The sequence below is a fragment of the Ciconia boyciana genome, chromosome 3 (genome assembly GCF_034638445.1).
Source record: "Ciconia boyciana chromosome 3, ASM3463844v1, whole genome shotgun sequence".
NCBI lineage: Eukaryota > Metazoa > Chordata > Aves > Ciconiiformes > Ciconiidae > Ciconia > Ciconia boyciana.
The window spans coordinates 92,653,981-92,680,409 of record NC_132936.1 but is presented as its reverse complement, the minus strand read 5'-3'; the positions used below and the strand labels follow the sequence as shown (position 1 = coordinate 92,680,409).

Here is a 26,429-nt window from a genome sequence, read left to right as displayed (position 1 = left end):
AAACACATTCTCTTTTTAAAGTAATGCCTAGAGGACCATAAAACATCTGCCTTTCTAACAAAAGCTTTGGTTTTTGTAGAAAGAGTGAAACAAAAAAATTTTTCAGTAAATTATTTGGGACATCTGCCATCTTTACCTGCTTCTCACACTCTATACATATACAATGCCACTCTGATGGTTTCCCAAAGGAAAAAAAATCCTATTTCTATGAGGAAAAAATAAAATGGGGTTTTCTATGAGTTATTATTAAAAGCACTCAAAAATGCACCGAGGGTTTTATACAAATGCAAACATAGATTTGCACTGACTCTTTAGTGTAGTTTGAGCCACTAAATCCTGATGCGCCGTTGTCAGTGCAACAAAGGTTACAAGATACTGAATGTGCACGTACACACATGGAAACTGCACAAAAATGCAACTTTCCAATTGAATGATTTTGATTCAAAGAAAAAAAACAAGTTATAGTCTGTAATCATACATTACTACTTGATTTTCCACAGCTAACAAGTTTCAATGATATGAATATAACATTACTTGTGCTAAAACTATATATACTGCTGTAACGAACTAAAGTGATACATCAAGAAGTGGTCTTACCACTCCTTGTCTAAATATCATTTACTTACAGTGCTAATCGCAAAACTTGTTAAGTTTAGGCATTTGAGACTTCAAGGACCTCTGTGGAAAGTTTCACATCATTACTAGTATTGATGTAGCTGCACAGAAGCACCGATATCCCAAACTTAAGACATGCCTCCGGCATCCCATACCATGTTTGGCATAGGGCCAAATGGATGGGAAACTGCTGAGCCCTGTTGGTTTTGCACAACAGCTGCTTCAGAACAGCAGGGAATCACTGCAGCTGTCTTCTATTCAGGTGATGATGGTGACTTTACACTTGAGAACAATGTCTTTTAAATAGAAAAGAAAATTTCTCCTGAATTTGAAGGTCTTTTTCTCTAGTAATTAAGACAAAGTTTTCTAGTCAAGTTGCTACAGAACAAGCAAGTGTTTTTTTCAAGCCCCAATCAAAGACTATTTAAAAGGTTTATTAAGTATTTATTTTATGGAATATGAAGGTACTTGTTTCAAATACCAGATGGTTTTCGCAGCAGGCAGCGAAACCTGCCTGGAAAAAGTCACTACAGATTCAAGTGTACTTTACACCATCTTCTCTGAAAACCATATCCAGGAGTCTCAAAACAGGTCACTGAAAACAGACATCTTAGTACTTATTTAGTATCTGCGCGTATGCAGCAGCATCCTCTACACAGATCAGGGCTGCACAAACTACTGTATCTCTACCCAGTATCACCTAAGTCAATGAATCTTAATTTTATGATTACTTCTCTTTCAGTTTTGTTCCAAGATTTTAGATATTTCCAATAAGAAAAAGTCACATAAATGTGCTACAAATTTCTCTATTACAGATTTTATCTACTTAACAGAACCCAAAAGCGTTTTCATGTACTCTGCATTCTCCAAAGTTAACATAAAACTATACTGTCAAACAAGAATTGCAGTACTCTAATAGAACTGCAAAACCATTCGTATCTGAACATCTTTTGATGCTGGGCATCTCTGGAACACATACTCAGAACAACAAAAAAAATTCTAGAAATGAGTAGAAGACTACTTACAGTTTCTAAGCCTTTTAAAAAAATATATTACAAACATACCTCCTTAGCTTTCCTTATCTGAATGAAGCACACCAGCACCACTTGTTTCATAATATAAACTTTATAGATATTTTTAGGTAATTAGAAAATATACATTCCAGAAGTACTGTACAACCTAACATACAAATACTCAAGCCTTACTACATTAAAACTAAGCAACAATTTTGTCTCAAAAAGCTTACCCTTAACCATCAAACTAAGCAAAATAACTCTCTGGAACAGTTAACCACCTCTATGCAACTCCGTTTTTAAAATTACTATAAGAAGTAAGTGGGAGATTAGCTTTTAAAACATTTATTGGAATTAACATTTTAAAGAATTTTTACCTTCAATACAAGCATTTAAACAGGCTAAACTTGTAAGACTAACTCCACTACACTGACAACACCCATTTTTGAACTAAAAATTTGCTATAATTTAATCCTAATTTGGAAATTTCCAAAATTCCAATTGGAAATTAACAATGCAACTTAGATTTCATTCTTTGCACCTGTTAAAGTCCAACCCCCATCCCCAGTTCTTAGCCCATAAATTAACATGCCAACTAATTTATCATGATGTGCTTAAATTACACCTGTCAATTACTTTCTAATATGTGCATCAAATCAGCAACACTTCCAACTTTCCAAGAACTAGAAATTTAAAAGTTACAGACTAAGGAATAAGTAGAATTTAGTCTTAAGATTCCCATACCTGTGCAAGATAACTCTAAGAATTAGTTCAAAATTCTCTAATAAAGTATAAAAAAAATACAAAAATCATCGTTTACACCAATTGCAATAAAACTCTTCCACTCCAGTGCTTTTAGCGTCCAGTAAGAGCATTAAGTCAGCTGCTTCTTCACTGCAGAGGACAGAGTAAAACCCTCTGCTCAATTTCATTACTGTATAAACATCTTTGTTACCTATTTGGAAGTTCTTCAAGGACCAAAACCCACTTCATATGTTACATACAATTTGCGTGGCCTGAACCTACATATGGTTCAGATCAAAAAAGCTCCATTAAGGTGTGGTAGGAGAGGGGAGACTTGAAACTTTGGCATTTAAGATTGCCTCCTTTGTCAAAATAAAACATACATGACAATTCACCTCTAAATGCAATAGAAAATTTCTTAAATGTGATTGGTTGGAAATTTCAGGTTTGTGAAGTTAAATGAAGAATCTTCAGCTAAGTAAGTAGTGAGGGGCCAATGTACATAAAAGCTTGCCTCCTTTTTCCAGTTTTATAAGTTGCTGTAGCAAATGATATTAACAGTCTATATAAGAGTTTGTTTCTCTTAGAAAAAATTCCAAGCAATATAATTACATTTGACATTTTAACTTTCTACATTATGCTTTCATAAACATCTATATATTTTACATAATTTAAACATTATCTATTTTCTCTACATATAATGCAGAGAGGTAACAAATCTCAAAACTTAGGTGGGGATAGAGAAAACAGGAAAGAAGTTTATCTCCCCCATGAAGATACAGAAGAACAAGGACACTCTCTTTTCAAACCAAAATAAGCTCAGTTAAATAAGGAATGAAAACTGTACAGAATGGCTTCAAGTGAGCTTGTGATAAGTTAACAGTGCTAAGCACAGGGGAAGAAAACCTTTGACTACAATCACACATTCCCATTTTCATCTTAGAGTTTGGAAAATAGCACGTGCCATACAAGTCCACGTCAATTTAAGTGACTTCTCTTCCCTCTAGTCTGTAGTTACATAAGCATCTGATAAGCATCATGTTGCAAGAGTTGTGCCTACAAACTCCCCTCCCCCGTGATATCTTACAAGTGATGCTGTAGGCCAATAAACCAAGTAATTAGAAACATACCTTGTTTTATACAGGTCTGGGCAAGAGTAAATAGGTCAAGTGATCTCTCCTCTAACAACTGCTGGTGAATATTCACATATCTTAGAGTCCACCAAGATAATGTCTGAAATAAAATACAGATACTTCACGTTAATAACAAGTATAGATCCTTTTTAAAAAAAAGAAAAAAGTGGCTTTAAAATATAGATTTCATAATCTATTCAATTCTAATTTCTAAAAAACACAAACTCGACCAAAATAGATGGTTTTTTATATAAAAAGTGAGCGCTAACCTAGCATAAAGATGAACATATTCAAGCAGCTCTACAGTGCTCTAATAGTTTGATGGGCTTTTCCTCCGTTCATTTTTCTAGCTGCTCTTTGAACCCTGCAAATCTTTAGGACCACAATCTGGTAAGAAACTCTGTGAACAGAAGATAGAAGAAATACTTGTGTGTGCTTATTTTGGAGCAGCCACTTGCTACTTTGATTTCATACCTCCTAATTCTTGTAACAGAAAGGCCCCCCCCAAAAAAAAACCTGTTTGCTACTTATCTTCTTTCGTGTCACATTCATGATTTTAACAGACAGCCATGATCTCACACTTCAGTAATCTTTCCAGCCTGAAGAGTCCTAGACTATTTAGTTACTTTTTGTACGGAAGCCATTCAGTATTTCTGATCATCCAGTGTTGCCCTTCTATGCATTTTTTCCTGTTCTCTTTAATCTTTTTTTTTTTTTTTTTAATTTCTTCAGGTGGGGGCAGAAAGGAGACAGAGATGTGGAAGAGGACCATAACTGCTCATGAGAACACCTTAAAATCACAACTGAAAGTATTAATGTTTGTATGTGGAATTTCAGAAGGGCAAATACCTTACTGAACTAAGTAATCATTCTATAGCAGAGCTGAATCACAGCTCAGGAAATACCTGATTTTAGAAAACTGTGTACACAAAACATAAGTTCCCCAGCATACCTTATCCCTCTCTAGCTGTACCAGGTGGAAATGCTTGGAAAAGCTAATTGATAATACAATATTCTATTCTCAAAATTATACTTAAGATTATCATCTGTGAACATAGGGCATACCCCTACACAAGCTCTAATGATTGCTAGTTTTTCTGCTACTATCAGCATGCCAATAATTTTCTATGAAACAGATGTCTGAGTACTTCTGAGAGGCACCTATATTCTGAACTTTTTATACAGGTATGCTTATATCAGACCGACCTAAGGACTGTACAGTATTCCAGCAAAAACATCTAAACCAATCACATGTAGTTGCCTGTAATGTCCCTAGAAAGGAACCATCAAAAAGAATAATAGCATCTCTTTTAAAAAGCAATGAAAGATGACTTTTGATAGCAAGCTGAACAAAGTAAAAGCACACAAACAGACTTTGTGAAAAAAGTCAAATCGCAATATTTCATCACTTATTTAGAAACCTAAAGGCAACGTAAATAAGTTTCAAATTACTTCAGTTTAGCTTTATATAATGAAGTATTCATTTTCCCACACAACTGAGTATCCAGCTTAATGATACAGTTTCCTGAGGCCTGATGCTTGCCACTCAGAAATGTTAGAATCAGAGACAGCATACTTATAAAGTTTCAGGTAAGCCAGCTGAGCTCTGTACAATATTCTATCAGCAACGTTAGTTTTTTGGGAGCCAAGTTAAGAATTTTTTTATTATTTTTAAGCATTTAATCTTCCATGTACAATAGCATTTTTGAATAAAACAGGGCTTTATTAATGCTTTAGATAATATATCTCAGAGCATTTTACCCTATTTTAAATTTATTTGCACTAATCTTAAGAAGTAAAGGTATTAAGAGACTTCCTTTGAATCAAGCTGAACAAGAAAGAATGGCAAGTTTTAATTGCTACATTGACCTGTTGATGAAAGTAGTTTTTATCAGTTGCTGCCTTTGAACTACTATCCAAACTTGATGTAGGCACAATTGAACCTGCACTGGGTAGAAGGCAGCTCCCCATTATGTCAGTCCGAGGGTAAGCAGTAAGGGAATTTTCTATACCAGGTACATTTTCTGCCTCCCTGACTGACCCAATTGCTGAAATTCAACAGCACTCATCTGTGAATAACAGGGAAAATGATGGAAGAGCTTGGCTTCCAGAAATGCAGTACAGCCAACATCTCCCACACAGTTTAATTCATCACTCATACAAAGACCCAGCTGGGAATGGATGTTGTCAGCCAAGCATAAAGAGGGACCATGTGGCATTTTGATCTCCAGCCAAATTCTGTTCAACTGGAATGCAATAAAGAGAAGTCACTGCTGTTAAAAGCCCCCCAGTTCCAGAGAGTCCTGCTACCAACCAGCCCGCTGCTAAACTACAAAGGAGGTAAAGACGAACCTCTTCTTGAGAGGGTTTTTATAATATCTTCTTGTTTTTAAGATACAAGCATAACAGAAAATTAAGGTAGCTTCCATATGGATGCCTGCAAAAGAGGTAGAGGACAAATGACAAACAAATGAGAGGACTTCCTTGGCCTCTAGAACTCACGGCTTAGAATTCATACAGTAATGGTTAACAGTGTCCCAAAGCTTGTTAAAAAGGACATAGTATATGTATGCTGCATTATAGGGCATTCCTCCCATCCCCCCTCAAATAATTTCACAAAGTATGTGTCTTTTTAAAAAGTTGCTTCCTATTAAGTTTTCTAATTTTTCCTGGTAATGAAGGCATCTTTCTTCTCTTTTGGGGAAGACAGTGAGGAAATAGCTTATCTTTAAGAAAAAGATACTTGCATTTAATTGTAATCACTTTGTCTGAACTGTTTCTTAGAGACAAAAAACCTCAGAGCTACAGAAAAAGAAATGGAAGTTATACTGATTCAATTAGGTATGAAAAAAAGAATGAGAACACCAATTAATGAGTAGCTGGCAGTCATAATCATTAGTCACATATTTCTTACCTGAAAAGAAGCAAGTTTGTGTCTTGAATTCACAAGGATTATCCTGGCTATAAGCAGCAAAATAGCATGAGAAGTCAAGGTATAGACTGATTCACCATCTAGAACCAGCATCTTCAGAACAGCTGCATGCAGCATTTGCGGCTGAAAGAAGAATGAAAAAAATTACAAGTTTCAGGAAACAGCAGTAAGTTTATAAACAAATCATGTAATATAGAATTAGGAAAAATAACTATTCATGTACTTAAGGAAAAAGTCTACTCAACACATTTAAAAAAACAAATTACCGTCTCTTGGAGTCTCAACCTTTTACCAAGTCATGGTGAATTCTGCCTTGTTTCTTGCTGTCCAGATACACCCTATCAACATGATCTGAAAGACTGATTTCCTCCCACCTGAAATGCCTATGCCCAGTCAATACTATCTCCAAACACATTCCAGTAATATAAACCTTCCCATGATCGAAGGGGAAAAACTTCTGGTAAATCCATGCCATTCAATTTATAATCATAGAAATAAAATAATTTGTTAGTTAAATTAATCCTACAGCACTCAAATACACTAGATATTCCTCCAGTGATGTCAGTACGTGTTATCTTCCTCTTTCCCCAGAGGGAGCTTCCTGTTAGAGTGGCGTCAGGGCAGCAATATTAGAGTCATTCTTCCCTTTGTCCAATAAATAAAAATCCCTTTCTACTTTGGATGCTTTCCTGTATGACGTGCCCTTACAGTAATTCTTTTACTTAATGGACTTGAGGTAGCTCTCCAGGGAATCTGTCTCTCAGTGGTGACTGTCATCTGACAGTCACCTATTCTTCTCTCCCTTTTAATGCAATGAAAGCATTCAAGCAGTTTATCTTCAGACTCAGGGAGATGTCAGGTCATCAGTATATTCCTGGTTCTCATACGGCAGGCTTCCTTTCCAAACTAAAAAAAGTAGGGCTTTTGTTTTCAGTTGGTATGAAAGGGGCAAGGAAAGGGAACGGAAGGGAAAGAGAAGAAGAAAAGGTTAAATGACAGCTTGCATTGAAGTCACTTGCCTGAGAAAGATTCTTACTCAGTCTGCACAACCAGGACAGAAGTTACCTGAATCACATTTCAGCTTTTTAAACTAAACAAATAATGTAATTCCTAAGTTATTTGAAACTCTTTTCAATACCTTTACCAACAGGTTACATTAAAGATAAAAGATGTTAAGCCACATTATTCCCCTAGTTCACTAGGTAATCTTAAGGCTTTTTTTTCTGATTTGCTTCGGTTTATTATTTATCTTGCATTAACATTGAAAATACTTTTACTTTGTAGACAATGTGTGGGGACTTCAATTTATCTACTCAAAGTGGAATTCTTGCATGACATCACTGCAGCCATTTGAATCCCACCGTGGAAAACAAAGTTTACAATAGCCTGACAAACCACTTGAGAATAAAGGAATGAAACTGCCAAGTGGAAGTATACCAGATCCCTCCCACCTCTAGTGATTCAGAAAGGAACGGCCTTACCAACATCTCTACTCCGATTTTGAGAGGGAAAGTCATAATTCAGTACTTCTAAAGATTCATTTTTAAAATATACACACACACATATATAATAGGACACAATATAATTTTCAGTTTAACTTAAGCTTTTTTTCTGTCTGCTCCTTTTTGATTCTTTCTATTGTCAAAGTAGACAGTACTTAAAATACTCAGTGGGAAAGCAAAGCACCTGTAAACTTTGTTACAGAACCGTTTTCTACAACAGCCTTGCTATGCTATAATAATCTACACTTGTTTAAGCACTGTAGCAACCAATTAATCTCAAATTCACATTTCAAATCCTTTCACTGGAGAGCTCAGTCCAGCTAATGTAACATTACAAGGAATGTAATAAGGGAGGGAGAAGGGAGAGATGATGACATGTCACAGCCTTGACGATAAGCCAACAAGTCTCAGAGCCAAAGAACCGCTATATTCTATTTTAACAAATCCATGTTCTTTTCCATGAAGCAAATCCCATACAGGAAAGCAGATATCCTTTTCTTTTAGCTTAGAAAGCCTAAACCAACATTCATTCTTCTAACTTCCGCTCTAAGACTGCATTATCAGTGCAGAATTCTAACAACAGAATTTACTGCCCTAAGGTAGTCTTTAAGATGAGACAACAGCTACATATAAAAGAGATAGACATTTAAGCTTTTACAGCTTCCATGGCTGAAAAGTTAGGAATCAAGTCCACAAAAATCCCTAAAACATTGGCCTAGAGTAAAAAGAAAATTTTGAGCTTGTCTTCCTGTGTTGAAACATTTTGAATATTTAAAAGTGTCAAACCTATCTCCTATAGCTCAAAATTTTCACATATCTCAAAATGGACACAACCCAAGACTTGCTAACGCAATGTTCCTGACCTAGTAAACCTGGGTTAGAGTGTTGAGTCTTTCCATTCTTCACCAGACTTGTCATCAAAACATGTAATTATTTTATTTAGGAATCATTTTCTTAAAGCACAGAAACATATACTAGACAATTACCTTATGAACATATACTGAGAAGTCGCTGAGGTAATCATCTAGTTTCTGTTGGACCTGCAGGTAGTTCCGTTTGCCCACCTCTGGACTAAATACAGACAAATGAAGCTCAATTCACTCTTAATACATATTTTTTTAATCTCTGAAACACAGCTGGTTATGTATTCAACTTCCAAACATTAACTTAATGGCTGCTGTTAAGTAACTACTACTAAAGCCCTACATCAACTGCAAGCTGGACAGTACTCTTGGCTATTTCACAGTATTTCCAAAGCATTTCCCAGCACAACTGTTACCATCTGAGTAATGATTAAATTCTGCCATTCACATTCAATAGCTCTGAGAACAGAGTGTATGAGATTTTTAGTTAGAGGCTTCATGTTCTTTTCTTGCTAATGATAATGATTAGAGGCAAAGTGAGCATTTGGTACACTTTTACTTTTGTATAAGGGACTGCTCTGAACTGGCCTTCCTAACATTTCATCAGCTCTCTCTCAGTCTTGGGGATCTTGCCCCTAAATCTTAAAAAGGTAAATGCAGACAAATACAGAGGTAGAAAAAGCCAGACTAAAGGCTTGGGAAGAATTAATTAAAAAACAGAGAGAAGGAGGGAAAAACAAACAAACTATCAAATAAGGAATCTGTATGTGACTACTAAGCCTTATATACTGGTCTTCTCAGATTTTAAACACTACAAAGACTATTGCACAACAATTTGCCATTTGGCAAAGCTAAGGTGATCTATCTTCCAGAATAATGGAGGATGTACTGAGATTACCAGCCAAAGACTTGGTCCTTTGGAACAGAATTCACTCTACATTTTAGGGGATGGAAAAATTGGTTTTCTTTGTAACTGCTTCTCTCTTCAACTTTCTGCACAGGAGCTAAGATTACAGAGGAAGCTGTCTCCAGTTTCATGATCCAAGCCAGCAACAGGTAACCCACACAGAGCAGAGTTGCAGACTAAAGATAAAGGTGAGCTACCATAAGCAAGTCTTCCCTGAGAGCGCTAAACATTATGTAAGAGTACTGAGTTATGAATGCTCTTACCATATTAAGTTAAATAAGAGTTATGCTCATAAGTACTTAGTTTTTCATCTGAATTATGACCATGGCTATCGGTATCAATAGAAATGTGGTAATATTTCAGTCTCTTCCAGCAAAAGGATCAAATAATGCATAAAAGAAGCAGTAATACAAGTATAAGGAAAAAATTATTCAAACGCATTCCAAACCTCATTATTTGGAATCAACCTGGAAATTACAAAGAGGCCAGCAGGAGCTGTTGATAATATCTATTTGGAGAATTCCTACCAGTTATTTACATGTATTATCAACTAACACATTGGGATCTTCTTCCAGATGGAGCTTCTCACTGTTACCAAATATATCCTACTTATGAATATTAAATTCAGACAACAAACAATTAAAGCTGCTTGTCCTCACAACATTCTTACAGTATCAGTGGTCTTAATTAGTCCTACTGCACAGTTTTGTCCAGTTCATCTACTGAAAATACTAAACTCAGTTGTATGGGCTAATACTCAGAAAGTCTTAAGGCAGGATAAACATGCTCCAACTTCAACAGTTCTGTACCTTTTATTCCCTTACATGCAGACAGACAGTGACAGTTCTTTAAGGCACAAGGAGCCTATTATCATATCCCACTTATAATAAGCACTTAGCTCATTAAAGATGTTTTAGTCTAATCCCATCAAGTTCAAAGCCAGAACTGCTAATCCATTTTAACTGAAATCCAGTACTTTTTCAATCTTCCTTTAACACAATTCACTTATTAAAAAATTCAAGGTAGTATCAGTCAGGCTATTTAATTGGTGTGGTAAAGTCTTGAAGCTATTTTAGAAAACTGAAAGACACCTAATAACTAAAACTCTAGCTGGTTTTCTGTTTAGGAATTACTGAAATACTTATGTGCGGACTCAAAAGAGAAAAGCACAAGCCAGTTCTACAGAACATAAAAAGAAATCTTAATAGAGTACATGAATGTAACTGTAATTTACAGAGAAGGCTGGAATCAATTTGGGGGATGGGAAATAATGTACCCATACTCATGAATATTGTTCATGGAAGACATCCAAGAGGCCCCTACCAGCAACTCATCTAAAAGAGGCTATTTTATTTGTTCTTCACTGAAATTAATTATAGTCTCATGCAGTCTTAATGCACTCATAAGAAATTAATGATGCATTCAGAAGTTATCTGGGAGCAGAAATGAAACTACACCACTGACCCAGAGGTGAAACTTTCAAAGGATAGAAATGGCAGCAGTTATATAGCCTGAAAGGATAAAGTTAATACTAATCCAATAAAGTGTTCTGAAAATAAGAATAACAGTTTTGAAAATATTCCTGAAATAAATGAGACATTGTAAGGCTGAAAGTTAGTGATACTACTTAGAGCAGGCTAAAAGAAACATGAAGACATAATTTTTTAACCTTGACATGGGAAAGATCATTTTAGTCTGAAAACCTGAAAAATGGAAGGTCTATTTAAAACAGGATTGTATCAGTCTTGATGACAGACTATGGAAGATTACAACAGATGGAGAAAATTAGAGCTATATTTTTAACCCACTTTTTCTGAATATCTGTGTATGCAAGAGAGGAAAGCTGGATTAATGGAAGCATAAAAATGTCAGTTTACCAATATGTTCATTTTTACAGAGTGTTTATATACTAAGAACCCTTGGAAAGAAAAGTAAGTACATAAAGATAATTCAAAACATACAAAAGCTTTTGAATTAAGACATTTAATAAAGAAAAGAACTGGATGTTATATTTTAGCACATAAATGTTTAGTGCTCTTGGAAAAAATCCCCACTAACGTTTCAGAAAAAGATAATATAGATAACAGTAATATGAAAAGAGGTAAACTTCTTCTGCCTGAATGCATAAATAGCTAAACCTTGCAGCAACATCAAAGTGTGTTGTCTTTTCTGCAGCAGTACTCATTAGAAATCAAGTATGCTCAAGTCTGTTTTCCTTTATAATCTCTTGCCAATTTAGTTTCTGGAATACCACCTCTGTGTAAGCAAACATCTTTCAGTGCATTACATTCACAGCCACAGCAGAAACATAACAGAAACTAAACAGAGGACATGTATTCCCTTATTCAACAGGCAATTAGTATCTCACTCTTCCATTAAGATAGACAACAAATGGGATGGTTAATAGAAATTATGAACATAGTGTTTTACGGGTCTGTGAACTCTGTCAATGACAGCAATTCTATGACTATCATCTTGGGCTGCAGCCTCTGTGCTACACTGCAGCCTGTGCATATACACTAACAGAATATTAGAGTTCTTCAGTAAACAGAACCCACAGATTGTAAGAATATTTTAATACTATAATCTTAAAGATTATAAACAAATTATAAGGAGAATGGAAGAAATGAGTGTATGTATTATTTTTTTGGTTATATAAAGGCAAATTAAACTTTTCCCCTCAGAAAGAGCATACTTCAAAACTTCTGCTAACTCATTTCACACCCTAGAATGTTTAGTACACTTGGTTTCTGCTGTTATTTAGTCATCAGAATATAAGATTTGAATTTCTAGTATCAAAAATCAAGCAAAAAACACATACACCGTGTCAGCTACATACACATCATGTCAGCTCTAAAAGATAAACCAAACTGATACACATCTATTTAAAAAAGGGGGAGAGATACTATATCTGAATTAGTTATTTTGAAATACAACCTTGCAAACGAACCTACGGCAGGACTTTATGAATTATGGAATTCTTGCAAAAACATGCCACAATGATGCAACACAGATCCAATGGTTTTATGTGAAACTTTTCATATACTCAAACCTCCCCTCATTGCACAGTTCAAAGCATTTACATTGCTCATGGTCCATACCTTATTCACAGTGAAATTCTAAATAATTCAAACTCAAGTGTAGATTTAGCATTAGCAGAGACTAGTGATATGTTCTTCCCTGACATGCTGCTGTACTCAGTATTTTACCATAGCTCTAATTCCAACAGAAAAATTAATGCTCAAGAAGCTGTGCTGAACCGAAGGTGCAGAAGAGTCCATGAGAAACAATACACACATCTCACTAAAAAGAAGTTATGGTGTTGATGGGTTATTTACATAAAAAGATGCCAAAGTAAATAAAACTGACAGTCCTCAGTTTCATCTCCTACATTCCCCTCCTCTTCCAAAAGCTCTATTTGAGTTAGCATTTTTATACTAATACTACTACAATTCACTTGGCATCATCCATGAGCCTAACAGGATACTGAGCATCCACATCTGCTGTTCTCTTAGTATCTGCCAGATATTCTGTTATTTGCAAGATATGCAGCTTCTACCTTACCCTAAGGAGGGAAAACTTCTAAGCCATTTAACATATCTTTCTTTGATCCAGCTAAGAACACATCCCAAAATAAATAAATAAAAGGTTTATTGACTGCAAATGCCCTTCGAGTCAATGATCCCATATAATAAACATGTCTTCCCCATCCAAAACCAACATCTCCAGCAGGAAATCTCTTAAGTAGAGAAATAGAGTAACTACTTTTAGGACACTCGCTTATAAAACTGATATAGCTGAAGATGCTTGCAGTAGCAGCCAGCAGGATCAACAATCAAGGCAATTCATTCTAGTACTGCGCCTCACAGATGTGCCTTCTCTGACACATCTGTGTGTTATGGCTATTTGTGAAAAGCAGTGACAATAAAAGGAGAGCTTATTAAAATCCACGTATACCTCACAGAATTTCTGTAGCAATGCAGGTGGCAAAAAGTCCTGAAGCTTTAACTGAACAGGAGGCCCAGTCCAATTGCTTTGAACAAAGAGCTGCAAACTGCCCACACCAAGTAGAAACACCAGCCTCTGCCTGTAATATAGATAAGAAAAGCAATTAGCAACATATTATATATTTTTAATTAAGGCTACAAGATCTGATTAATTCTTGTACTAATTCAAAGCCTTAAAAAAAAAACTTAAAAAAAAATCAAATCGCTCTCTTGTTAGGAAAATACAATGAATGTAGTATTCAAGAATGCATATGGGGAACTAAAAGGCTTGAAAATACATTTGTTTATAATGGTTGTAATTAACGACAAACATTTTGGAAGCACAGTTAGTTCATATGTTTCAAAATTTAAGGCTGTATCTAATCAGAGATCAGAAGCAGATTAGCATAGGATGCAGATTATCCCATGTTTGCCTATTGCACAGTTGTTATAGTTTCTCATGATAAATCTAATCCCCAGTATTTTCAGAGAAAAGACATCACATTAGCATATGTTCCAAAACAGCATATTTATTTTTGCTTTGACATAGCTGTTTGTTTTATTATCAGAGGGAGTGAAAATAACTAAATAAGCATCAAAAAAAGTGCAAAACTATCACCTCCAAGTTGGTTCAGATACTTTGGCAGCAAGTGTTATCTCATTCAATCATGCTTTTTAATTTAAACCATAATATTTTATTTAAAGATGGAATTATGAAACTTTGTTTCATTCCTGAAACTAAGTATGGTAAAATTTTCCTTATTTGCAAGACTAAGCTCATCTAACATCATGATGATATTATTTCTTTATGCACCTACAGTAACATAATCTATGTGGTCAGCAGAAGGCAACGCACAATACCTCAGAATTTAATGGACAATTTAACAGGTGTAGACTTTTAGGAGATTTACACAAACTTCTTGTTTGTTTTATGACTCCTTATTGACTCAGAACCTTATTGTGTTATAATCAGTCATGTGCCAACTAGGGCCCTGTCACATATATAATATGCCTCCTGCCTACAAAAAGTCAACATTTTATTTGTGCTGATTTGATATAAAAATTGGCATGTTAAGGAGCATATCTGAATTGGAAAAACCTAGTCATCTTTTTTTTTTTTGCTATAAAACAAGGACTTAAAGATGCAAGAGTCCTCCAAATGGAAACAAAAGGATAAAGTGTTATACAACCCCTAAAAAAACAAAGTCAAATAGAAAAGCCACACACAAACAAGTGGCTGGTGGGCAAGAATGTGACAAAAGATGTAGAACAATGAGAAAGCAGGGGTGGGGAATGCTTGATTGAAAAAAAAAAATAAATAAATAACAGACCCTTCAGGAGAGTTAGAGAACAAGGACTGGTATAAAGAGTTCTTGTCGAACAAGATGATAACATTTACTAGCTGTCATTATTCAGCCAGTAACTACCTACCAGCAAATATTATTTGAATACATATCTAAGATTACCATTAAACTTCCAAATAACTCCAGAACACAAAGCACTAACGATTACTGTACACTAAATTATTACCATTACACACAAACCAGACATACATTTTCTAATTATTCTCCCATGATAAATTATGCTTCAAAGCTTCTGAAAGATGATAACATACAGAATAATCAGCCATCTCTGCACTGTGATTTGACAGATGCACTTCAGTCTTTTGAATACTCATTTTCATTATTTTATCATTTACACTATTATTTCTACTACTAATTTTTTATTTATTTTAACATTACTGACATCTATCTATCTGGCAGGCAAACTTGCTTGAAGTCTTGACACAGTTATATCCACACAGAAGGCCTCTGAAACAACTGATAACCAATTCCATTACTTTGGCTGGGATACTGTCTTTCCGCAGGCTAATTTGTCATCACCAATTGATTTTTTTTCCCCTTTTTCAGATCCATGACCAACTTCCAGTCTCCTTATCACTCATTCTGTATCAGAAGGTCAATTCCAAGCTCTAATCCCTGCAAATGCTAGCCTCCCTTGCCTATCCCCTATTTTCTTCCCCAAGAAAAAATTCTATTCTACTTCCCTGACTGCCCTTCACACTTACAATACAGACCTGCAAATGCTCACCTCCCAAAGGCTGCCTGAAAAGCAACAGCTGCAAGTGTCCCACTTACTATGGTGACATACATAGTTTGATTTCTTATATTTCCTTAGACATATGTCTGTATCCGTCCATCTTGTTCTTCCTTTCTCTATGTGAATGGGGGTTTTGCTGCCTTTTCTTTTTTGAAGACTGTTTACACTAAGTCCAGTAGGGTTGTCATCCATGATGTAAAATCAGATGCTTGTATACACTCCACTGTAATATTCATACTGCTATACTTAATCTTGCTCAAATTCAAAATAGAGAATAATAGAGCATTTGTATTTGAAAAAATAATGGATTTGCATATAATGCTAGAATTTACAAACAAAGTATAAGAGTGAGAAAATAATCAATAGCCGGGCTATGCTTAAGGTGCAATTAGGTTACAGGTTTTGGGAGCGTTTCTTTTCTTTTTAGTGAAGCCAGAAATTACAGAAGAGAAGTCAAAGCAAAATTAGACACTGAATAGTTTTTTTTTTCAATTCATATGCATCAAAGCAAGCTGCAGAAACAGCAATAATTTATTCCACCAGTTAACCAATCATCAGATGTCCCAAGAGAAATACCAGAAATACCATTCAGTGTTCAAGTTGGGAAATCATAACAAGCTTTATTGTATGGATTTGTCTTGGAAAGTTTGGTATTCATTTATATGTTAAATAAGGTAAAAGTAGTAAACCCATGGTCAATAAAAACAAGTGTTAGTGCTCATTGCCTTGTTTGTTTAGGTTTTGGAGTCACACATAACAACAGACCTTCAGGCGCTTTTGAAACAAGCTCTCCAAAAATATTCTTTTTGTTGTGTCCTGCACACTATTTCCTTCCAGTCTTTAGAATCAAACTGTATGTAAGGCAATGAATGCACCTCCTTCACATGGACCTCAGGGGAAAAAAAAAAAGGTATTCCCCCTCTACATGGTTAACATATATACTATTGCTTCATCCCCTACAATTTGCTGATTTAAAATACAGCTATGAAGCTATGTTTTCTGTAGAAGATAACTGTTAACTATCAAAGTGAATAGCAATAGCAGGAAAAAAAGTAAAAAAATCTCCTATTCAGTAAGTTTATTGTAAGGAATGCTTTGAGACTTCATTTTTAAGCCATAAAGTTTACAAGTGCCATAGTGAAAAAATGTCAGGGGCAGGGGAAGCCTGGAAGCAGTTAAAATGATAGAAAAAGTTGCAGCAAACTTTAAAATACTGTTAAATACAGAACCATAGATTTGAAAGTGGAAAAAGTTACAGGCTATGTCCAAAGAAATTATAATCTATTTCCAAATTTTGAGCTGCTTTGCCCTCAAGCTGCTCAGTTTTAGCTTCAGAAGAACTCCTTAAGAGGTCTTTTAACACTATTATAAAACCATACTTTGTACTGTGTTTATATTGTGTTAAAAGAATAAGATTAACATTATCCAACTTTCTGTTTCTGATTGAATTCGACTCCCATTGAGTTTTTTAATCTCCAGAGTTACAACTTTCAGTTCAGGAAAAAAGCATATATTTGAACTAAGCCCATCTACCAAAAGTCACAAGAAAACCAGTGTCTTTCTGAATTTTCTGAGCTGGAACTTAAAGGTTTGCTGCACTTCCTTTGAATCATTCAGCAAAAAAAGAAAATGACATTTTCACCATTAAAAAAAATAGACAAAAACATTTTCACCATTAATTCCTTCATAAGGCAGTTACAGGGCATAGGGCCTGCAGGTAGGAAAAATAACTATGTAACACATTTTAACTTAGAAAGTCATTGGAGACAAACAAACATGGTATAGATTTAAGTGCTATAAGCAGTGCCTACCTAAAATAGGAAATTATCTGTCTTTCAGTAGAAGTTTTTTTTATCAAGGGAAAGTCACAACTTACTTCCTTCAGCACTAATATTCAAAGCTTCTTATATTAATACTGACAGAGCTTAACAAATTCACTTGACTGCTACAAACAAAAAATGTTTCTGGCAGACACTGATACATTTTGAAGACTACACACTTTCATTTTGAATAAAACTCCAGGCTGTAATTTTGGACAGAAAACCCTCTGTCTGCTTCTGAAAGGCTAAATATTGTAGATCTGCCTCCGTATCTTCCGGCAAGAGGGCTTCTAATGCTGCCCTAGAGTTGCAGGGGGAACAAGAAAACCAAAGACCAAAGAGCTGGAGTATGAGCACCTGAAGAACAAATTGGTTTGCTGTCTGCAGTAGGACAGCAGCAGCAGAGTCCTGCAAATGGCATACAGGCCAATAAAAGCTCACAGCAGGAGCAGGAAAAGAGGACATAGCCATGACAGGATATGTATAAAGTATTACTGAGTGCATGATATAGACTATGATTATCTTTAAGAAGCTGAATGGTTCATAAAGGCAGCAACACATATTTCAAGGAGCAACACATATTTCAAGCAATGATTAAGATCAGGATTGGGTCTGTTGAAGTCCTGACCTATCTTTCTTTCCTTGCTGCATTATTCAGAATAAACTATTGAAAAATGACAGAATCCAGCAATATTGAAAAATTTCTCTAGACTATGTTACCACCTAAACTCCAGCTAATATTTAACAGCAACAGCACAAAGCAAGAAAGAAAAATAAAAGAAAAAAACACCCAGAGACTAAAACACATGGGAACAACCTCTGAACATTACAACTCAGAAAACAGGAGCGCATCATATTGTGTACCACGCTAGAAGGTAAGCCTTTGACACACTATGATCACTAACGAATCTCAGCTCAGTATTTTAGAGGTGCCAACTATTTGTTTCTCTGGTATTTTAGCAAAAACTCTTGTTTTCATGTCTGTCATACCAAAACACAGGTATTTGTACTCAGCCACACTTATTGGCAATACATTACCTTCCTCTTACTTTCTTTTTACCTTTATCTTCTCTTATCTTTTGCTCTTATTTCAGCAAAACTTTTGTCTGCCCTCACCTTTTAAAGTAAACAAATATATATACACATACACACATATATATAGTTTTCTGCTTCTACTATCCCTAGTGTAATAGATTTCAGTCTGTTCATTATTTACGTAGCAAACTGTAAACACTAAAGTCAGACTCATTAACAGCAAGAATTAGCATATGCAGTACAATTAGAGAGACTCTATCAGAGAAAGTCTTGTGAAGAAAACAATTAATCAATAAATAGCATCCATGAGTAATCCCTTACTTATTTTACATTAAGAAGAGTAGAACCTGACTATAAATCAGACTTAGAAATACAGGCATTGCTTGGACAGTTAACATTACATGGTACATGGTACTTCAAGTAGTCACATAAATCTAATGCAACATTTCAGAGGGAAAACTGTTTGATGATACATGGCAACATAAATTTACATTTGTTGGCTTCTTTATACCAGCAGCTTCAGAGGTAATCACTGTAAATAAAGCTAGTGTTTTCAACAAACCCTCATGTCACAATCCTATCCAGTGAAAGAAACAGTGATAATGAATAGATGCCCCAGGGGAGTGGGGGGGAACAAGCTGAGAAATCTGTTTTCTGTTTTTCTGTCAGAACAAGAATTTTGGAGGCCCTATGTCAAATATTATAAAATTAAAAAATGCCCTTTGTAAAAATCAAACATGGCCTCTATTAATCTTCCATATAATAAATAATAATTTCCACCTTTCCATGTTATCAACCTCTGCAGAACAGTCCAGGTATGCTAGGATCTGTTTCTCCAAGTAACTGTCAATGTTCTCTTCTGTCACAGCAGATGCACTGAAAACATTCTGGATGACTGAATTTGAAAATATTGCCTCGTATTTCCCATCAAAAATCAACTGCAATAATGATCCACTTTCTGGGAAAAAAGAAAAAAAGAAATCAGTGTAAACTTTGAAACAACTTCATCCTACAAGAGCTATTCAAACCAAAACATATATCACTCCCCTTTCAAGGAATGAATCTTCGTTTACATTGCAGCAAAAGTGCAGTTGCATTGGAACTAAAGAACAGCAGCATCAGATATCACTTTATTAAAAATAAATTTTACAGAACTTGTATTAATGTAACAGTGAAATACAAACTGCCAGATGAATGTAAAACACAAACTTGCACTGAAATTTCAGGGGAAATACATCAATGGCCTTTCAAATATGTACACTACAGTTATTGAAGACTAATTCAATTATCACAAGAGAGTTTTCTTCCTCCAAAACATTTTACATTACTGTGTTACACTAAAATCCTATAAGACAATAATTTCACAGATTAGAGAACCCTTTTAGGGGAAACAAGACAAATAAAAATAGTTCAATACTTGCAAGAGTTCAGTGAATAAATTATCACGTAAAACTGCAGAAACTACTCAGTCCTTCCTTTAATTGCCTAGAATATTCACAAAGAATGGGCAATATGACTTTAGCTTCATAAAAATTATTTTCCTATGATAAGTTTACTATCTAAATGAGAAGTCTGCATATGGAGTCAGATTCTTAGGAGTAACTACTCAGGTGGATTTGGATCCATGAATGTTTCACCACTGAAGCCCTTCAAAACAAACAGAAGTCATGAAGTGCTATACATTTAGTTCCTAAGAAGCTCCAAACCCACTAAATTCTTGACCCAGGCTACAACTTTGTTCACAGAAGGTATCTTCCCTGTTTTCTTCAGATATGCTACAGTGCAGTCAATCCAGCAGCTGTTAGAACAACTTCACCATGTTAAAACCTTATCTTCTTGAGCAAAATCAGTATCTGTCTACACTGCAGCTGTGGCAACAATTCATGTAGATGTACTAACTAGTTTTAAACTAGCTGATGCAGATGCTGGTAATGGTGCACCCAAGGAAATGCAGAGGTCTGCATAGGATAGGTGCCTTAATATTAATCTGTGATTCCAGTCAGGATAGCAGCTCCTGTGCACTCAGTGTTACCATAGCTACACTAATATTAGTACCCGAGCTAGTCAATTTAATGCTAGCACAGGTATAGATCCACACAAGCAGCAGCTGTGCAAGGAAGTGAACCAAATACCAACCACAAGTTCATCCAGATAAGGAAGTATTCTAAATCTCAGACATATGGGAAGACCAAGTACAGAACCATTCAACAGCAGCAATGGATGACTTGGTAGGAATGGCTGATAGAGATACATTCATTCTAATATCTCTGGACCAGGCTGTTGACCAGAATTTACTCTTGTTCCTTACAACAATGATCAACTAAATAATGTAACAGATCATTTGTGCTAGATGACTTAAAAAACACTTTAAGCTGTAGCTGGAAGGGCATATGCAAAAGAATCGTAATGGTTCTGCAGCCCTGCTGACATCATACTCTCACAGAGAACAGATATAATGAAAAATTTTCTCCAGTCTATGCTTTGGGGAGACTTTCTTTCACCAAATGACAACTTCTTTATATTGGACTATAGTTGCCCAGACACGCAATGCTGTAGTTTGTAGAATAACTATTGGCTGTGAGAACACTAATGAAGAATATTGAGTTTTTCTCTTTCCAGTAACACTGTAACATAACTGTAAGCACATAAAATCTGCTTTTGATTGTGTTTAGCTTCTCATAAGACACGACACAAATTCAAGGTCACAGTCTTTAAATTTAGTTTCAGGATCGTCAATAGGAAGTGCCCATGTAAGTGAAAACTAAGAATCATCACAAACCCCACCATTTCCTATCTCTACTGCAAGATACCTTTCTTCAACAACAGTCTTCCCCACATCTTACAACAGCACACTAAAAAAAACCAAAACAAAAAAAACAAACACAAAAAACACCAAACAAAAAAACCCAAACCAACAAAACACACCACAAACAGCATACACAACTCTCAGTGAAAAGATAAGACAGATCTGACAGATGTCAGTCACATCACCTAACATTCCTGACAGTAGAATGATTAAGGTTAAATAAGAAGTAACATAAAGAAATAGAGCTGAGTAGCTCTGTACAGTTCTTTTCCAAAATTCAGTAAGTGCTTGGGTAAGGATAAATGAGTCTTTCAATATACTACAGCCCCTAAATGTTTTAAAGAGCATGGCACGTGACTCGAACACAACTGTACTTCTAGGCTGTCTGAAACATGGAAGTGCCTTTTCATGACAAATGTTACATTTTAAAAGCTGCTGTCTTCCCCTGCAGGAAAGCTGGGTCAGTAACAACCTAATCAAGTCCCCTCAAGAGACTACCTTCCATTGTTCCCTCAAGCAACTGTGACTAAATAACTAACAAAATATAGAACAGGTGGCTCATGCCAGACTTTTTCTTCTCATGTTTTCCTACAAGAGCGAGTTTCATATCACTGCCAAGTTCAAACAGGCAGGTAGTCTTTCACTCGTGGGTCATGAGGCAATCGAAGGAAGCACCGTGATTAAAAGCCTCCAGAGTGCCGACATGAAGCGGGCGGTGGGGCGTCTGCCGGCCGCAGGGCAGGGACTGCTGCAGCCGCAGCCTCACCACCTGAAGCCCCGTCGGACCGGCAGGTAGCAGCCGAGAAACTCTGGGGAGAGCCCCGGCGCAGCGGCCGCACCTCTGGCCTCAGCCCTGCCGGCAGTGCCGCTAGCGCCCCTCCAGGCTGACGAGCCCAACGGGCCTCCCCCGCCCCGCGGCGCCGGCAGGAGCCCCCCGGAGCCCGGCAAGGAGCAGAAAGAGCGGGAAGGGGGAACACGGCCATCCCCGGAGCGGGCGCGGGTTGAGGGAGACGCCAGCCGCGGCCCCGGCTCGGCCTAGGGCCAGAGGAGACGTTGGTGGCTCCGGATACCTACAAAAACGGCTGGGCACCCTCCCCCCCGCCACCGGGACCTCCCCTCACCTGCCGCCACGACTTCGCCCTGCTTCCACTCCAGGGACTCCGTCGCGCTGAGGAAGCCTCTCAGCAGGGAGCGCTCCAGGGCCAGCATGGTCCCGCCGCCCCCACCCCACTCCCCACCACTGCCGCCTCCCTCGCTTTCTCTCTCGCGGCTCGCAGCCCCTGCGCTGACAGGCGCTGCCGGCGTCCCTTCAACCCATGTGCAGGAACTGGCCGCAGGGAGCCGCCATGACACTGGCGCCGAGCACGCCGGGAGGAGGCGGTGCCGCGCCGGCGCAACAGCAGCCGCACTGCCCATCTGCCCCGCGCGCGCTCTTGTCAGAGCGGGGGAGGCGGGAGGAGGCGCGTGCGCGCTGCGGGGACCTGGAAGGGGGGTGTGGGAGCGCGCCCCGGGCGCAGCCGGCAGCCACGTGCCTCGGCACGAGCCCCACGTGCGCGGGGCGGGGGATGGGGCGGGGTGTGCGTGTGGGAGCTCTGCGCCCCGCCCCCGCCAGGTGCCGCGCCCTCGCGGGGTCGTTGCCGGCAGCGGCGGGGCGGGAGGCGGGGCGGGGCGGGCAGAACCGGGGTGTTTTCGTACCCCGCGGGAGTTGGCGCTGGCCCCGAAGCAGTAGCTTGTGAGGCGAGCGCAGGTAGACATAGGCACGCGTACGTGTACATAGGTGTATGGCGTCTGCCTATGCGCTTCCGTGTGGAGAAGCCTCTGTGAGGTCCCCGGGGGGAGCGGCAGGCGCCGGCTGAGGCGCCCAGCCCTCAGGGGGAGGCGGACCTGGCCGGGCCGGGCCGCCATTGGGGCAGGGCCTCGTAGCGGGGGCGGGCTCCGTGTTGCCGTGGGTGTGGCGCCCGGAGCACCTCGGCAGCTAGTTTGCAGGGGCTTTCCTTGTGTCTGTCCGTACGAGCTCGGTTGTCTGACTGGGTGGTGTGTGGGTCGTGTTTTCTCTCAGGCAACGTTTGCACAGGATCGGGAAGTTAGAATGTGTAAAACCAATTTTTCATCTGCATAGGTGAGAAAAATGACAGTGTTCCAGATTTAAAGTAGATAAGAGAGAAAACATTAAATACGATTAGTAACCAGGCAGGATTTCTTTTGAATAGGTCTAGGTACCTGCATGCCTAAAGGTGGTTTGGACACAGACGTGTGGTTGAATTGGCTTAATAAGATTTAAGAGGAGGTGAGGAGCGTGCTTTGGTCTGTTCCTGTATTTATTTCAGCACCTGTCTGGATGCGTATAGGAACATAATTCTGTCCCATCATTTCTGAGCTCAACTGTCATCATGTGCATGTACATCAGAAGAGGAGAAAAAAGGCCATGCCCTCCTGCTCATTCAAAATGGAATGAAACAGTTGAAACAATAAAAATGTTCTCTCAGAGCTGTTAATGAAACTTGAAGGTAATCAAGTCAGAAACCAGAAGGCCTTCACAGCAGGGGGCAAATTCCTGATATGGAAAGATGAATATTATGAAGATTACTGCAGTGTAATTCATTTTGATATTAGGTGCAGTATCATGAAATAGAGTATTTGTCAATCTTAGTTTGTTAGTCTTCAAAAATTAAAAGTCTTTTCATCATGCTTCCATATCTAACAAAATCATTACAATTTGAGGAAGACTTAATGCAGCTTTTTATTTAGATGACTGTAATAGGTTATTGCCTGTTTGGGCTTTAATATACAGGCTATTAATTTCAAATTTAATTTTAATAAAATTTATAAGACCAAAATGCAGTTAAATAAAAATGTTGCTTTTCAACTTACTTTCTGACCTGAAACAATCCATTCTATTTGTATCAATTTTGACAAGAAAACTGATAGAAATTTATATAGTTAATAGATAGTCATCAACTCACTGTCAGTTCCAGGAACTGTGAACCAAAAATGAATGTTCATCCTGGAAGTAGTGTGTTACAGAAATTCTTAAAACATAGTAAATAGTTCAGTTTCCATGTACTGTGTTAGAAAAATAATGAAATCTATGAAGTTTATTTTATTAAATTCACTGTTAAAAAGTAGAATGCCTGAAATCAAAACGATTTTACTTGCTTACTCTTTGTGTGTGTAGCAATAGAATTGTGATTATGTATCAAAAATATAATAGTCAGGAGTTAGGCTAATTCTTTGTGTTTAAATGTAACTTACACAGTAACAAATTTCTTTACCTTCCAAGTAATAGATCTGCATTAAATGTACGTAGATTTTCCAAAATTAAATGGGTAAATTCTTAAGTGAGATCTAACTAAAATGTAAAATAACACTCCTTTTCACCACCACCACTCCTTTTTTTTTTTTCACAGAACTCAGAATATCTGTCAAAATACAACTAAGAATTTAGTAAACAAATTAAAAATAAATTTGCATGATCTGTCAATAACATTAAAATCAAAATTCCTGTTGTGGGATTTTCTGATTTTTATTTTCAGGGAAAACTGGTAAAGTAAAATTTTCTGGGAATAAATAGTTGATAAATATAATTACTTAATAAAAATGAGAAATATTTTGCTGTCTTTCTCACATCTGCCAGTTCCCCCAATATGTGGGGTTTTTACCCTTACAATTCAGTCCTGGAGGCATCTAGAAACTATAGCGGGTATGTGGGCAGGAGTACCACCAGCAGGAATTAGTGCACTCCAGACTGACAGTGGACTGAGTGTTACTGCTGATGTAAAAGATGGTTTTGATTGTTTATCAGTTGCCATTTGCCACAGACTTACTGAAGTCTGCTGCTTAAGCTTGCTTCCCTAAATGATTTGAAGAATATGCATATATTTCTCAAAGAATAGTCAACAGGTTTTGTTTGCGTTTAAGGATTGCTTCTGCAATCTGCAATCTGCTTCTGCTCAAAGGGAAGCAAGCCTTTTGCAATACTGTGTAGTGCGGACTGAAGATTTTAATGTAGTGCTGCTTATTATTTCTAAGCAGGAATTAGATAATCAAACCTTCTGATACAAGAGTGTTCAGAGAATAACCTTCATCTGTAACTTTCTTCCGAGAGTGTAAGAAAATTATCCATATGAAGTGTTGTGCTACTGTGGTATCTGAACTAGAACGTTTAATGTCACCTTGCAAGATATCTGTGCTGCTGTTTTGATGCAGTATTTATCTTCTGTTGCAGGGTTTTTTTCCTAAAGCCTTTTGAAACAGATGATCTCATTGTGGACTACCAAAAAACCTCTACCTGTAAAAAAAGATTTGGCAAGTTTAAAGTAATTATTACTAGCATAGACATTTATTATGACATTTTTAACAATGAGCTGCTGTTTGTAAAAGCTGCTGTTACATGAATTTTAAATTCATCCTCAATTTTGTGTGCCAGATCTCTGGTACTGCTGAAGAAAGAAGCAATTGTGTTGTATGCCATTTTTGAACAACAGTTGATTTGCTATTTGAGGAGTGGGGAAAGGGGAGGAATTGAGGAGAAAACCCACTCTTTGGTATAGCAGGATGAAAACTTGCAAGATTGTGTAACCAAACTTTTGCAATTCTGAAGAGAATATTTGATGTATCTGGTTAGACAGATCACCTAGGAACATATATCTCTGGAACATAATATTTGAGGAAGGGAGCTGCAAGGCTTGTATTGGGGAATTCTATCAGCTTTTCTTACTTTGGCTCTGTTAGTTCAGTCAAGCTATATCCCAGTAACCAGTTATTCTTTGTGAATCATCATATTTAAGGTTACATCCTCTTGAGTTACAGCACGAGAAACACACTTCAAGCTTGTTCGAAGCTTAGTGTCCCCCAAAAGACATCAGCTAAATATTCAAACTATATTCTTCAGTTTTGCTGAGTTAATGCACAGGCCCTCACTGTAAGGAGAGAGGTGGTCCCTCAGAAAGCTTCCAGCATACCTACAGCTTTTC

At 37.3% G+C, this 26,429-nt stretch overlaps 1 protein-coding gene across 1 annotated transcript in view; it reads right to left on the bottom strand.

The window, feature by feature from the left end:
• Nucleotides 1-22,887, bottom strand: part of TTC27 (tetratricopeptide repeat domain 27) — a 134,442-nt gene extending 111,555 nt beyond the window's left edge. The window contains exons 1-5 of the mRNA XM_072856610.1: nucleotides 22,578-22,887; nucleotides 19,431-19,608; nucleotides 13,667-13,796; nucleotides 6,420-6,560; nucleotides 3,503-3,605 (exon numbers count right to left, since the gene is read on the bottom strand). Of these exons, the coding sequence (XP_072712711.1) occupies nucleotides 3,503-3,605; nucleotides 6,420-6,560; nucleotides 13,667-13,796; nucleotides 19,431-19,608; nucleotides 22,578-22,872 (847 nt within the window). The 5' untranslated portion in view covers nucleotides 22,873-22,887. The remainder of the gene's footprint in view (nucleotides 1-3,502; nucleotides 3,606-6,419; nucleotides 6,561-13,666; nucleotides 13,797-19,430; nucleotides 19,609-22,577) is intronic.
• Between the last annotated feature and the right edge of the window lie 3,542 nt (nucleotides 22,888-26,429).